This window comes from Brassica napus, unplaced genomic scaffold, assembly GCF_020379485.1.
Source record: "Brassica napus cultivar Da-Ae unplaced genomic scaffold, Da-Ae ScsIHWf_228;HRSCAF=393, whole genome shotgun sequence".
NCBI lineage: Eukaryota > Viridiplantae > Streptophyta > Magnoliopsida > Brassicales > Brassicaceae > Brassica > Brassica napus.
This window is the reverse complement of record NW_026015678.1, coordinates 107,580-122,189: the sequence shown is the minus strand read 5'-3', so window position 1 is coordinate 122,189 and position 14,610 is coordinate 107,580. Positions and strand designations below refer to the sequence as shown.

The following is a 14,610-nucleotide window of genomic DNA, read 5'->3' as shown; positions in this document are numbered from 1 at the left end:
AAAGACCAGATACAGCAGTTTATTGCCTTGTTTAGTTCTCAGCTACAAGCTCCTTCAGGTTCTACTCAAACCGATGCTGTAGCTACAACCTCTGGTATCTTCTTTTCTCCTCTGACTTATAACTTTGTTGGCATACTTATGGTATCTCAGCATCGTCTCTCAAGTCAGACATGGGTAATTGACTCTGGTGCAACGCATCATGTTGCTCATGATAAGAACATTTTCATCTCCTTGAATTCTTCTCTTACAAGCTCTGTTAACTTGCCCACTGGTTCCACTATCAAAGTCAGTGGTGTGGGAAGTATCAGATTGAATGATCACATTTTACTCAATAATGTGCTATTCATTCCCGAGTTCAGATTGAACCTTCTCAGTATAATCTCTTTAACTGATGATATTGGTTCTTCTGTGACATTTGATCCTTCTTCTTGCACGATTCAGGATGCTACCAGGGAGTTGACGATTGGTCAGGGTAAAAGATTGGGGAACCTCTATGTCCTGGATACTCAAACATCACCCATCTCGGTCCATGCAGTGGTTGATCTTGGTACTTGGCATCAGAGGCTTGGTCACCCGTCTTACAAGAAGCTTGATACGATCTCTGGAGCTCTAGGAACTTCAAGAATGAAGAATAAAGGCAAATCTTTTTGTCATACATGTCATCTTTCGAAGCAAAAGAAGTTGTCTTACATCTCTCATAACAACATTTGTAAAGACAATTTTGAGCTTTTACATATAGACATTTGGGGACCATTCTCAGTTGAGACAATTGAAGGTTTTCGATATTTCTTAACAATTGTGGATGATCATTCCAGAGCTACATGGGTTTATCTACTCCGAACTAAGGATGAAGTCCTATAAGTTTTTCCTGCTTTTGTCAAACAAGTTGAGACAAAGTATGACTCAAAGTAAGATCAGTGCGTTCTGATAATGCGCAGGAACTGTTGTTTACCAAGTTTTACAGAGAACAAGGTATTACTGCATATCACTCATGTCCAGAAACCCCAGAGCAAAACTCAGTGGTTGAACGAAAGCATCAACATATCCTCAACGTTGCTCGAGCTTTGATGTTTCAATCTCATGTTCCACTTCATTTTTGGGGTGATTGTGTCCTCACTGCAGTCTTCTTGATCAACCGAACACCAGCTAAGCTCCTTCAACATAAAACTCCGTTTGAGATTCTTACTGGTACGTCTCCAGACTATTCTCAGCTAAAGACCTTTGGCTGTCTTTGTTATGGATCCACCTCACCTAAGCTCCGTCACAAGTTCCTTCCTCGTTCTAAGGCGTGTATATTCTTGGGTTATCCATCTGGTTATAAAGGATACAAGCTTATGGATTTGGAAAGTAACAGAGTGTTCATCTCTAGGAACGTTTTGTTTCATGAAGATTTGTTTCCAATGAAGAAGGACTCTCCTCTACATGTTCCTGAATGGGTCACACCACACTCTGAGCCTTCAGTTCGTAATACTACTTCATCATCACATACTCCTCATTCCACTTCTCATCTTCCATCAGAAATTTCTAAATCTCGTGTTAAGAAAGTTCCTGTTCATCTACAGGACTATCATTGCTATGCTCTTGCATCAGACAATATTCATTCCACTTTAAACTTTCTTTCACCCACAAAACTATCATCCTCTCATTTCGCTTACATAAATTCCATCACTAAAATTCCCATTCCTACTTCATATACTGAGGCTCAGAAAGATAAAGAGTGGTGTGATGCTGTTGATCTGGAGTTTGGTGCAATGGAGTATATTCACACTTGGGATGTTACTAGTCTATCGAAAGGGAAGAAAACAGTGGGTTGCAGACTTATCTATTCTCTGAAGTTTAATGCTGATGGAACTCTTGATAGAAGGAAGGTTCGTCTTGTGGCAAAGGGTTATACACAGAAGGAGGGTTTGGATTTCAATGAGACATTTTCACCAGTCGCAAAGATGGTTACAATCAAGCTTTTGTTGAAAATTTCTGCTTCAAAACGTTGGGTTTTGCATCAACTTGATATCTCTAATGCATTCCTCAATGGTGAGCTTGATGAAGAGATCTATATGAAGTTACCAGATGGTTATGCAGATAGACTAACGAAGAAGGGGGACTCAATTCCACAAAATGCTGCCTTGCGACTTAGGAAATCCATTTACGGTTTGAAACAAGCTTCACGTCACTGGTTTCGTAAGTTTTCTGACTCATTGCTGATGATGGGATTTCAGCAATGTCATGGAGATCACACTCTGTTTGTCAAGAGTCTTCATGATGAGTTTGTTGTTGTGCTAGTATATGTTGATGATATAATCATTGCTAGTACAAGTAATGATGAAGCTCTGCGATTAACGAGTGATCTTAAGAAGTGCTTCAAGCTTCGAGATCTTGGAGTATTAAAATATTTCTTGGGATTGGAGATAGCTCGAAGTGAAGCTGGTATTTCTCTGTGTCAACGCAAATATGCTTTGGATCTCTTAACATCTGAAGACATGTTAGCTTGTCGTCCATCTTCTGTTCCAATGGTGGCTAATCTCAAACTCTCAAAGACAGAAGGTGACCTTCTTGAGACTCCAGAACGGTATCGTAGACTTGTTGGACGTTTGATGTATCTCACCATCACACGTCCGGACATCACTTTTGCTGTTAACAAGCTTTGTCAATACTCATCTGCTCCGCGTCTTCCTCATCTTCATGCTGTTTACAGAGTTCTGGAATATATAAAGGGGAACTATTGGTCGTGGATTGTTCTATTCTGCTGAAGATGATCTCACTCTTAAGGGTTTTGCGGATGCAGATTGGGCTTCTTGTCAAGATAGTCGTCGCTCAACTACTGGGTTTACAATGTTCATTGGTTCTTCCTTGATCTCATGGCGATCGAAGAAGCAACCTACAGTCTCACGGTCCTCAGCTGAAGCTGAATACAGAGCATTGGCATTGGCCACTTGTGAAATGATGTGGTTGTGTCAATTACTTCGTGACTTGCGCATCTTTCGTCTTCCTATTCCAGTGCTCTACTCTGACAGTACTGCTGCTCTATACATTGCCATTAATCCAGTCTTCCACGAACGAACGAAACATATCGAGCTTGATTGTCATACAGTTCGTGAGAAGCTTGATAAAGGTCTTCTCCGCACTCTTCATGTTCGTACGATAGATCAGGTTGCAGATATCCTAACTAAACCATTATTTCCTCATCAATTTCAACATCTTATGTCCAAGATGAGCATGATTGATATACACAGCTCATCTTGAGGGGACTATTGGAGACTAATACTAGTTGAACCGGTTTCCTTTCGCTGGTTCATTCTAATTATTGAGAATTGGTTTAGTTTGGTTTAAGAGAATACTTGTATATATATATTTGTAAAGTTGACCGTTGAGACTAATGAGAAATATCTACATTTCTTAACAAACTCTTTCTCTTATCTTCTCCATCTTCTCTCTCAATCCTCGATCGTAATAGGATTGACTATCAGGCCCGGCTTAACTTTTTGGTGGACCTTGTACAAGTTTTATGTTTATACATTGATCATAGAAATATTTTGTAAAAAAAGGACCCTAGCTCTACGAAAAAAGAGACTCAATTCTAACTGCATTTTTCGACCCTGAACCAATGGATTTAGTGCACATGGGAAGAACCGGAACTGTTGACTATTGTCCACTGAACGATTGAAATATTAGTCTCTGCAATTTTGCATACTCGGTGAAAGTTTGTTTGTTATGAAACGTGAAATTTATGCCTTCAATATGTCTTCAAATTAGTCTTTGCATGTTGCATTCACGATAACAAATTGTTTGTTATTGTGAAGCGTGGAATTCATGTCTTACAGTAGCATGTAGAGTGTTTGTTTGAAGTTTGAAGCCACGAGTGGTTGACTAGAACATGGAAACATAAAAAAAAAAACAAAATCTGGAATAAATTGTTTGATTTTGTTAAGATTTGGCATGAAAATAAATACAGATTGATTAAGTTAAACCAAGACATGTCAAATGATAAGATCTGAAAATATTTTTAATAGATTTATGGAAAGGTACACAATTTTTTTAATCCAGTCAGGTTAATGTAATCTCTTTGATCAAAAAATAAAAATAAAAATAACTCATGTGTTTCTTATCTTTCTAAACCAATTGTAAAGAATAGCTTAATCTTTGTTTTAAAATTATAGTGGTTTTTTTCAAAAAAAAAACAAAAAATTATAGTGGCTTGCTTCTTGGGTCTAAAGACATAGTATAGGTGATCTATAGATAAACATTTATTTTTTTTTTTTTGTAACTTAGATAAACATTTATTTGTGTCGATTCCCTTTACTTTTCCTCATATTCTTCTTCTCTTCTCAATTCTGCATACTTTATTTTCTAATCTACGTCAATAAATTCGGTAGAAGGTGCATCAACGAATATGTGTGTCTGATTCTAGTTTCAAGTCAAAGTGGACTGCCGCAGAAAAACAAATAAACCAAAACGAATGTTTTAGCCAAAACATAAACATATAAATTAAAATCTCCAACACGAACAATTTCAAAGATTAAAAATCTTCAAATATTTCATTATATTACTCCCATTTTTTTTCTGTAGATACTAGAACATGGGTTAACACAAACCACTCGAAAACTTGCTTCTCAAAGATTAGATTTAAGAGTCTGCCTGCTAATAGGAAAATTACTCAAAAATCACATAACAACCATATCGATCCATCACTGAACCATGGCACCAACCCAGAGACAAGACACAAATCTAGCTTAGTGAAGAAACGCACCAAAACCGTCAGCAATTTTACAAGTACAACCAGACGACTGGTTTATACCGTTGAAGGTTTCCTTTACCGCATTATAAATCTGTTTGTTTGGCAATTGGGCTTCAAGTTTGCGAACATTTTAAACAATGAGAAGGCCCATTAACAAACTTGAAGCCCGATTAGTTTGTATCATCATCTTCCTGTTTTTATCAGTCGTTCAGAACAGAGCTCACACGCTCGAATCCTTAAACCCTAGTCTCAATGGCGAAAACCCTATCCCGCTCCACCGCATCACGCGTCGCCAACCGTCTCTTCTCCACCTCCAGAACCATCTCTCCTTCTCCCCTTCCTTCTCACTCTACCCTCATTTCCCGTCGATCCTCACCGTCACTATTCCATGCCATCGGATTCATCCCCGATTCGACCCGTCTCACGACGATCCGAACCCGGATGGATAGGTCCGGTGGATCGTACTCGCCGCTCAACTCCGGATCCAGTTTCAGCGACCGAGCACCTACTGAGATGGCGCCGCTATTCCCAGGCTGCGACTACGAGCATTGGCTCATCGTCATGGACAAGCCCGGCGGCGAAAACGCGACTAGACAGCAGATGATCGATTGCTATGTTCAAACCCTTGCCAAAATTGTCGGAAGGTAAAAGTTTTTTTTTTTCCTCCTTCCCATTTTCAGACCAAACAGTTCCGTGTCCTGTAATTAGAATTCACTCTATTTATTTGCTTTTTTTAGTGAGGAAGAAGCTAAGAGGAAGATCTACAACGTTTCTTGCGAGAGGTATTTTGGGTTTGGATGTGAGATTGATGAGGAGACATCAAACAAACTCGAAGGTAATCTCTCTCTCTTTTCGATTAGTCAAGTTGGTTAGTGGATGATGTGATTAGTGTGTAATTGATGTCTCTTTGGTTCTTGTGAGTGTTTAGGGATTCCTGGTGTTCTCTTCGTGCTTCCTGACTCCTACGTTGATCCAGAGTACAAAGATTACGGAGGTAAATTTCATCAACACCCTTCTATCAGTTTGAAAGATTTAAACTTTATTTGCTGGTTCTTTATTATTAGCTGATCAATTATTTGGTGAATGTTTTTTGGAATTGTAGCCGAGTTGTTTGTGAATGGAGAAGTGGTTCCACGTCCTCCAGAGAGACAGAGGAAGATGGTGGAGTTAACTACTCACAGAAGCTCGGATAGACCCAACAAGTACAATGACAGAACCAGGAATGTCCGACGGAGAGAGAATATGCGTTAAGACTCCAGTTTCTCAGAGGCTTCTATGCTAAACATCCTTTTTTTTTCTCCATTTGAACTGTGATCGTATTACCCTTTTTATCTTATGTTATTTGCTTCGCTATGTCTGAATAATGTAAAGGGTGATGATGGTGTTATGTATAATGTTGGTTATCTTGCTTCACCTGAAGCTTAATTGCTAGCAGATACAGAGTTTTTAATATTCCATTTGTTTCATAAGTGTCATTTTAACATTTTTTTTGTAACAATGTCACTTTACAATTTCAATGCAAATTATACTCACTTTCACCTGAAAGTTAATTGAAAGTTATATTGATTTTATAAATAATTTATCTCAAATACTATTCGTCGGAGAAGTATAATTAATATCAATTTACTTATATTTCCGTCATTTTTTTAATATGTGTGAAAATATCAAAGTGACACTTATATAGAAACCGATGGAGTATTATGGATTAAATTAAAGCTTAGTTGTTTGTTTCTTCATCCACCAGAATGCGCAAGTAATGTAAAATGGAGAGGCAAAATGTTTATATCCAAATATTTTCACTAATTTAAAGGGAAAATTGCATTGAAAACTTTTTTTTTAACGCAAAACCATTTTTATTAATGATCAGAGTAATCAGACAGAGATGAAGAATTGTTGATTTGGTATTTGCTTGTTTTGCAAGCTTGTCTGCACATTTGTTCGAAGGTTTCTTATGTAATTTTCTCAAATTTTACACTCCTTTTGTCACTGGTTACCTTTTTCTTCTGAAGAACAAATGAATTATGTTAAAGAGTTAAAATACAGAGATAATTTCTTTAAAAAACAGCTAAATATCATATAAATTGACAAGAGTTTTGTTTAAAGCCTGTGTACAAATTACGCAAAAGAAAGCAGATTCTGTGAAAAAACAAACAAAAGTAATCATCATTATCCCAAGATCCCTAGTTAAAGGTTTTACCCTTTACCTAGAATAAGAACCCAAAAAAACAGAGTAAAAGAATGTATATAAAAGCATCTTTTTGCGTTTTACTCATCTATGCAGCTGCGTCTATTCTACTATAGGCTCTGGAGATTAAGCTTCTTTCATAGTACAGACTAACCTAGGGAGCACCTAGTAATTACCCCATCTTGGACTTGGGAAGAACCCTGGAGACAACGGGTACATGAGTCCTGGAGAAGGAGGTGGCTGAGGAGGACCTGTTCCTGCACCGGGTCCTTGATTTCCTGATTGAGATAGTTGTGAAAAGGAGAAGTTTGGGGTAAGTGGTTGAGGATACTGAACTCCTGGTGATAGCAATGGGTACGATGATCTAGGAGAGAACATATTCGGATAACCGGAAGGAGATGGTGGAGCAAACTGGGATGTAGGTGAGTTTAGTGGTCCAAAACCATTATACCGAGGAGAAGGAAAACCACCATACATCTGATTAAACCTCGGAGATGGAAGAGTGGGCGTGCCAGGAACAGGACCATTGAACTGAGGCTGGGAGGGAAGATTACGAGGCGCTGGGCTAGGAACTAACCCCGGTGGTGGCAGTGGGCCCTGCATATTCATATGAGGTTGCGATCCAGGCATCATATGTGGTTGTGCCTGTGGCTGAGTCTGAGCCTGAGGTGCCATATAAGGCTGAGGTTGAGCTGGCATATAAGGCCGATGTTCTTGAGCCGGCGGCATATATGGGCGATGTTCTTGAGCCGGCGGCATATATGGGCGATGTTCTTGAGCCGGCGGCATATATGGGCGATGTTCTTGAAGCGGCGGCATATATGGGCGATGTTCTTGAGCCGGCATATATGGGCGATGTTCATAACCAGGCTGCATTTGGTTACCACTAGGAGCTGCATCTCCAAGTGAACTTTGAAGGTAACGCATATACCCTGAGATGGGAGACTCAGCTGTATTAGACCAAAATTGGTCTCCATGACCCATCATCGGTTGTTGTTGATGTTGTTGTGTGCCTTGTAACAAACGAGGTTGTGGTGGAGGCCCACTAGCGTATCCGTGAGGATAATGTTGTACAGGAGCCGCAGGCTGGTTGATCTGCGTCAAGGGTGGTGGTCTAATCCTCTGCAACCGCGTGCTCTGAGGCTTTGGCGAGCTGTTCTGCGGAGGAGGGCGAGGGAGACTCTCACGCGCCGGAGAGCCAGTCAGCTGCTGAACCATACTTCTGAAGTCGGTCTTGCTTATGTTATAAACCTGAGGCTGCCCTTGAGGCCTCGCAGCATTAGCATTGGCACCGAAGTTGGGCTGGTGAAGAGGACTCTTCCTGATGTTCTTCCCAATCTTGTTCACACCCAAATGATCATTCTGTCGAGGCCCATCCATCTCCACACTTGAACCTTCACTACCAATCCAGAAGCCAATTCCAAATATGATCTGAAGAATTATCCTTAAAATCAGCTAAAGTTCAAATCTTTAGCTCAGAATCGAATCAAGATTCAGCAGAGAGTAGCTCAGAATCAAAAGCCTACGAATCTAAAGCTCAGAAACTGAATCAAACACTAAAGCATAACACTCCTATAACAATTCTCTATACATCCCAACTACACCTGACGAAAAAATAAAAGTAAGATGGAGTAAAGTTCATGTCTTTTCACCTGAGAATTGGGATCCGAGAAAACCCAAAAGAGCCCAGAGCTTGATTTCAACCAGATCTTTCAATTAGCACCTGAGATGAACTGAGAAAGAAGGAGAATTCAAATGAACCCTAAATTAAATCTGTCAACGAAGAAAGAAGAAATGAGATGACCCAATCGTCTCTCAAGGCATTTCTTTTTATTTTATATATTTTTGAAGAAAAAAAATATCGTCTTTTGCCAGACTATAGTGACGTGTCAAGATCGTCACACTTCGAACATTTCCTTCCCCCAAGTGTTTAGTTGTTAATAAAGGAATGAGTTGATGGAAAATGGATGGATTGGTGTATAATAGGAAGGGAAAAGTTGTTATATATATCCAAAGTAGAAAGGTTGTTTTCACATGCAAATATATCATCTTCCTAAGTTGTCCAAAGCAGAAAGGTCAATTTGTATATTCTGTTTTCTATACTAAGAAGAACAATATTTAGGAAACCATATCTGGTTTTAGATTTATTCTTTTTATTGTCACTTTTAGTAAAATTGTAAAATGCATGTTGAAATACAAACTAAGGTACATAGTCGACAGAAAATAATATTTTCTACGGATTTTTTTTAACTGTTCTTTTGATATATCCAATTTTTTCTGTTCGAATCAAAATGAATAATAAATGGAATCAAAATTTACGGATTTTTTGTCCAGCCCAAACCAATCTTCCAAAGATAATAGATATTTGATTTTGCATTGACAATCGACTATGCGCGAGGAGGGGATATGGGGAGCAGAGATTGTTTCAATCTTGAAATGATCCGGAACCTTCTTATCAATCTCCATTAGTGATGCCATCATAGACACATGTGTTGAGCTGAAGACCATTTAGTGCCTTAGCGGTTCTAGAGTTGTCCAATTATCAAACTAGTACTTGACTAATATACTAAAACCTATCTCACAGATAAGAAACGGTCTCGCTGCATTGTGAGTTTCAAATCCAGCTAAATCCAGCTAAAAACAAATTTTAGTATCATGGATGTAATCTTAGTTTTAATATGTTTTTTTCCTCAAGAAGAAAATATGCTTTCTTGCAGAGGATAACACCTCCTAATATTTTATCTCTAATTCTCTACCTTGTCTCTTAAACTTTCTCAATTATCTTTGTTGGTTTGCCGAATATGGCGGCTTCTACAGCGTCAGAGTCAGGTTTCACTTTTTGTTTTGTCTTTTGTTGTGATTATCCAGTATAATTCTTCAAATTTTGGTCGTATTCTACTCAACGGGTGTTGTATCCAGATCTTCGATTTGGTTCTTTCCGGGCTGAATGAGAGTTTGTGTTGTTCTTGTTGTGTTTAATCATCCTTATGCTCTCGATCTATTACTCTTCAGATTTGGTTTCCCTGGAAACTGTTGGGATTTATTAAGCACATATCCAGCTATATATTATCTGATTAGTACGATATTGTTCACTTTGGGCCTTAGCGGCTGGTTCGCATGAATATACTTTTGGTTTCCTTCCCAAAAGGCCTCGTACTATTAGAGTTGGACAACTCTTTATATATTAGACTCTCTTCGTCTAATTTTCCAATGTGGGACTTAGTTTGTTATATCACAAAAAACCTTGTGTTGATTAGAATGATTTGCATGTTGATTTTGAGCTCTCTTTGGATCATAACATGGTTCAAACTTCAACTTTCTCAGTCTCTTGAGTAAGGTTGAACCTGCTTATGAGTTGTCTCGTTCTTTGTCATTTATCTTCAAGATTTGATCGGGATCTTCTCTTCTGTTATGCTTCTTATTGGCGGTTCCTGTTACTCTGTTATCAACATCTTTCTGGTTGAAGATGTATGAACTTAAATTGTTCTGTCTCCTTGAGTATTGAAGCTTTGGTCTTTTATCCGTTTGGGCTATTCTCTATAGGAGGTTTCACAAATAGGAGGTTTTAGTCATGGTTGGCTTCCTCACCTTGTCACGTTCAAAGGAGCTCTATTGAAGTCTGCATGCTTTGTTTGTTGTTGGTTTTGTCTGGTGCTCTTTTGTTATATGTTCTTCACTCCTTCTAGCTTAGATCGGTTAAGTTTAGGTTCATTGCATGTTTTATGTTTCAGTTTATCTTCCATTTGTGGGTTAGTCTGTGAAAACTTGTGTATTGGTTTGTCGGTTTCTGTAATTTTACTGGGTTTCGTTGAACTGTAATGTTTCTAGTTCATTATAATTATAACTATCCTTTCAGTGTTAAAAAATACTAAAACAAATTCCATTCCAAACAATAATTTAAAGATTTAAAATCCATGTTGCACCAAAAAAAGGGATTTAAAATCCATAACAAAATTGAACAAAATTATTTGCTTCAAAAACGACATCTCGAAGATTTCGTAATCGACCGTCGATAACATTAAGTCATTAACTTCCAAAAATTCTACATTTAATTCTAGAAAACCAAATTTCATATATGGTAAAACAAAATATATACAAAATCTTTTGAAAGTGATAGCACTTATGAGCTTTTGATGAGATCTCGAGCAGATCTATAAAGTAGTACTGTAAAAAACGATCAGACATGGATGGTGCTAAACTCCAAAGGTTGATGAGTAGATTGATACTCGTAGTTACTATGTGAACATTAAAAAAAAACGAAATTATGCAAAGCCATGCAGAAAAATACAGTGGGGTGAGAGAGGCTCGAACTCTCGACCTCAGGATCACTCAATAGCTATGAGACCTACGCGCTAGCCAACTGCGCCACCACCCCATCTGATGATCAATACATTTTTATTCTAAGTGTATCAAACTTGTGTCGGCTGATAGTCTCTTCTGTTCAGATGGACAAGTAGAGAACCATTAACATCTTGCACCGGCAAAGAAGAATCTTCCTAGACTTGCTAAATTGTATGTAAAGCGCCAAGAAAACATCTCATCGACGAGTTCTGAATATCTCCTTTTTTGTATATATTCAAATCTCTAACGAAAGAAAATGATTCTGAAGACCTCAGATTCGTTTGGTTTTATAATGGATTTCAGGTAATTTTTCTAGAAAATTCGTTAGGAAAATGAATGTACATATATGAACCTTGACATTGGGCGGTGGGTTATCCTTACAGTTCGAAAGGAACGTACAATTAAGTTAACAACAACAAGAACATGAGAAGAAACAAAGGAGATAAACTGACTTATTCCTTTATTGTCTCTCCAATTTTTATCTCATCTCTTTGTTTTTTTAGATCCTCAAAGCTCCAATCCCTTCTAAGCCCACTGCTTCTTGCCAGCTTTGGCTCGTCAAGATCCCTATAGACCACGGCGTCTGCGCTGTAGAGCCTACGATGTCCCATTTTGACCCGTCTCACCGCTGGCAACATTGTTCGGTTCCTTACCATCTTTTCATATCCTGACGTTACGTTTTTTCCCTTAATGTTTGAATCTTTAAGGCTTACTATGTCTATGTCCGAGTCTGATCTTTGCAGGGTGTGGCAAGTGAGGCAGTTCAGGCTCATCTTCCTACAGGAATTGAACCTAAGAATGAGAGAAATTCGTAGGGTGTTGTTATCTAGTGGGTTTTGATTTGCTTGTATCGTAAAGGCTTTGAGGTGTTACGAAGAAAACTCAATTCCCAAATGGTAACTTTTGTCTAGGGTTGTGGTTGTTTGATTGACAAGAAAAAAACAAATGTGACCTTTTTGGGTCGTGTTTTGCTTATTTTTAGTGTTCAATATCGTTTTGTGGATAAAAAGAGTTTTATGAGTAGATGCTTTTTATAGTCATTCTATTTTTATCTTACAGCTAATTAAGAAAACTCTAGATCTTCTTATCTCATGAACAACGAAACTCCACAATCATTGTGAAAAGATACATTATGTTTTGTTTATTTTTTCGTATGAATCATTAAATGTTATATCTCTCATGTTTTTTCTTAAGTTCAAGTTTTTTTTGTAAAATTAATGAGAATCAATCTTGAATATAATGTTCCAACAGTTACGAGAGATATATATCTGTTTTCGACGTTTTAGAGATTTGATACTGTATACCTGGCTCCAAATCTTGAAACTCATGATTTCTTCATACCGACCTATATAAGAGCATCATTATCGGCGTCCCAAACCGCGTCCTTACCGAATTAAACCGAAAAAATAAATCAAAATGAAATTAAAAATAAGAAAACGTATGTTAGTTAAGAAGTTTTTGTGTCCGTCCTTAACGGCACGTGTCATCGCGGGAGGGAGTGTGCGTCTAGGGTTGGAACAGGGGAGTCGAGTCATTCTCATCCTCTCCCTTCTCTCTCTCAACGGCGATCTCGGTCTCACCCTGTTCCCTCTCCCAAAATCTGTCTCAGCCGTTCCGTCTCTCGACCTCTTTCTCCGCCGTTCCCTCTCTCGGCCGATCTATCTCTCCGTCTCCATCTCCCGACGTTTCCTCTCTCTCCCGATCCGTCTCTCGACCTCTTTCTCCACCGTTCCCTCTCTCGGCCGATCTATCTCTCCGGCTCCGTCTCCCGACATTTCCTCTCTCTCCCGATCCGTCTCTCGACCTCTTTCTCCGCCGTTCCCTCTCTCGGCCGATCTATCTCTCCGGCTCCGTCTCCCGACGTTTCCTCTCTCTCCCGATCCGTCTCTCGACCTCTATCTCTGCTGATCTATCTGTCTCCGCCGACCTATCTCTCCGGCTCTGTCTCCCGACGTTTCCTCTCTCCGCTGAGTCATCTCTCTGCCGTTTAATCTCTCCGCCGGTTGGAATCAAAATAAGGTAACGCTCAATCCTCTGTCCTCGTCGTTGTTACCGTTTGTGTGTGGTTGTTTGTTATTGTATGTGGTTGTTTGTGATTGTAAGTGGTTGGCTGTGATTGAATCATGGGTGATTGAGGAACTCGTAGTAGATGATTAGTTTGAAACTGATGGCAGTAGATGATGAATTGAACTACATTAACCATGATAAAATTCGTTTTTTTAAATCTGATAGTACTAGATGGTGTTCGATTTGGAAATGTTGTGTCTGGTTTCTTCTCGTAGTAGATGAGTAGTTTGAAACTATAAGCAGTAGATGATGAATTGAACTACATAAACCTTGATAAATATCGTTTTCTTAAAACTGATAGTAGTAGCTGGTGTTCGATTTCGAAATGTTGTGCCTGCTTTCTTCTCGTAGTAGAAGTGTAGTTTGAAACTGAGATAGCAGTAAATGATGAATTGAACTACATAATCTTGATAAATTTCGATTTTTTAAAACTTATAGTACTAGATGATTAATTGAACTCTATAAACTGATAGTTCTAGCTGGTGTCCTATTTCGAAATGTTGTGTCTGCTTTCTTCTCGTAGTAGAAGAGTAGTTTGAAACTGAGATAGCACTAAATGATGAATTGTACTTCTCTTGTAGTTTGTTTGAAACGAAATTCAGTAATTCATTTTGTCAAGTTGTTAAGTTCCACTTGATAGCTTTTAAGTTGTGTAGTCTGTAACACTAGAACTTATTAATAACTTTTGATTAGACAACGGTAGTTGTTGGTTGAGCATTAACACTAGAACTTATTACACTTAACACTTGCACCTATTAAACCCCAACCATCGAACATCTTCTTTATTCAGCTCTCCGCTTAGCTAAAATCAGTAACCAAATATTTTTTTTCCTCTATAAACCCTTCTCTGTAGTAATTGCCATGGATCCAAGGAATCCATATAGCCAGTCCGCTAGCTATCTAGGCCTTCTTCACAGTCAACAACCTAGTGTTGTCAATGAAAACTTTCCTTTTCAAAGTTTTCATTCTAGTACTGTTAACCTTGGAGCATCTGAACTCCCTCCTTTCAGTTCACAACCAACTGACCCTCCAAGTCAACCTGAAGCCATACCGGTCGAGCGAAGGGAGAGAAAGAAATGGACCCCGGCTGATGACGAGGTTTTAATCAGCGCGTGGCTCAACACATCTAAGGATGCGGTTGTTGCTAATGATCAAAATGCACGCACCTTTTGGAAAAGAGTTGGAGAATATTATGCATCTACTCGTCATGCTACAGAGGGTGAGAAGAGGGAGCATATCCATTGCAAGCAAAGGTGGCACAAAATAAACGAGGTCACCAACAAGT

General features: G+C 38.8%; 3 protein-coding genes and 1 non-coding gene across 7 annotated transcripts; 1 reads left to right on the top strand and 3 right to left on the bottom strand.

The window, feature by feature from the left end:
* Window positions 1–4,936: 4,936 nt before the first annotated feature.
* LOC125600516 (multiple organellar RNA editing factor 6, mitochondrial-like) lies at window positions 4,937–6,184 on the top strand. Its single transcript, XM_048773200.1, has 4 exons — window positions 4,937–5,376; window positions 5,470–5,567; window positions 5,661–5,726; window positions 5,835–6,184. Exons 1-4 carry the CDS (start codon window positions 4,985–4,987, stop codon window positions 5,981–5,983), a joined length of 705 nt encoding a protein of 234 aa, XP_048629157.1. The 5' UTR covers window positions 4,937–4,984; the 3' UTR covers window positions 5,984–6,184.
* Window positions 6,185–6,785: 601 nt separating this feature from the next.
* Window positions 6,786–8,806, bottom strand: LOC125600513 (protein HAIKU1-like). 4 transcript variants are annotated; one of them, XM_048773192.1, is made up of 2 exons: window positions 8,570–8,806; window positions 6,786–8,348 (listed from the first exon to the last, which is right to left on the bottom strand). In XM_048773192.1, exon 2 carries the CDS (start codon window positions 8,295–8,297, stop codon window positions 7,083–7,085), a length of 1,215 nt encoding a protein of 404 aa, XP_048629149.1. In that variant the 5' UTR covers window positions 8,298–8,348; window positions 8,570–8,806; the 3' UTR covers window positions 6,786–7,082. The 4 variants fall into 4 exon arrangements, with proteins under 4 accessions (XP_048629149.1, XP_048629151.1, XP_048629152.1 ...); XM_048773194.1 differs by having other exon boundaries at window positions 6,786–8,311; window positions 8,570–8,753; XM_048773195.1 differs by having other exon boundaries at window positions 6,786–8,316; window positions 8,570–8,746.
* A 2,401-nt stretch (window positions 8,807–11,207) lies between these two features.
* TRNAM-CAU lies at window positions 11,208–11,292 on the bottom strand. Its single transcript is given in 2 exon segments — window positions 11,208–11,243; window positions 11,255–11,292. It is a non-coding gene; the product is annotated as a tRNA-Met (tRNA).
* A 293-nt stretch (window positions 11,293–11,585) lies between these two features.
* LOC125600505 lies at window positions 11,586–12,506 on the bottom strand. The gene has a single exon (XM_048773182.1). The coding sequence runs from the start codon at window positions 12,029–12,031 to the stop codon at window positions 11,711–11,713; it is 321 nt and encodes a 106-aa protein (XP_048629139.1). The 5' UTR covers window positions 12,032–12,506; the 3' UTR covers window positions 11,586–11,710.
* Window positions 12,507–14,610: the final 2,104 nt, after the last annotated feature.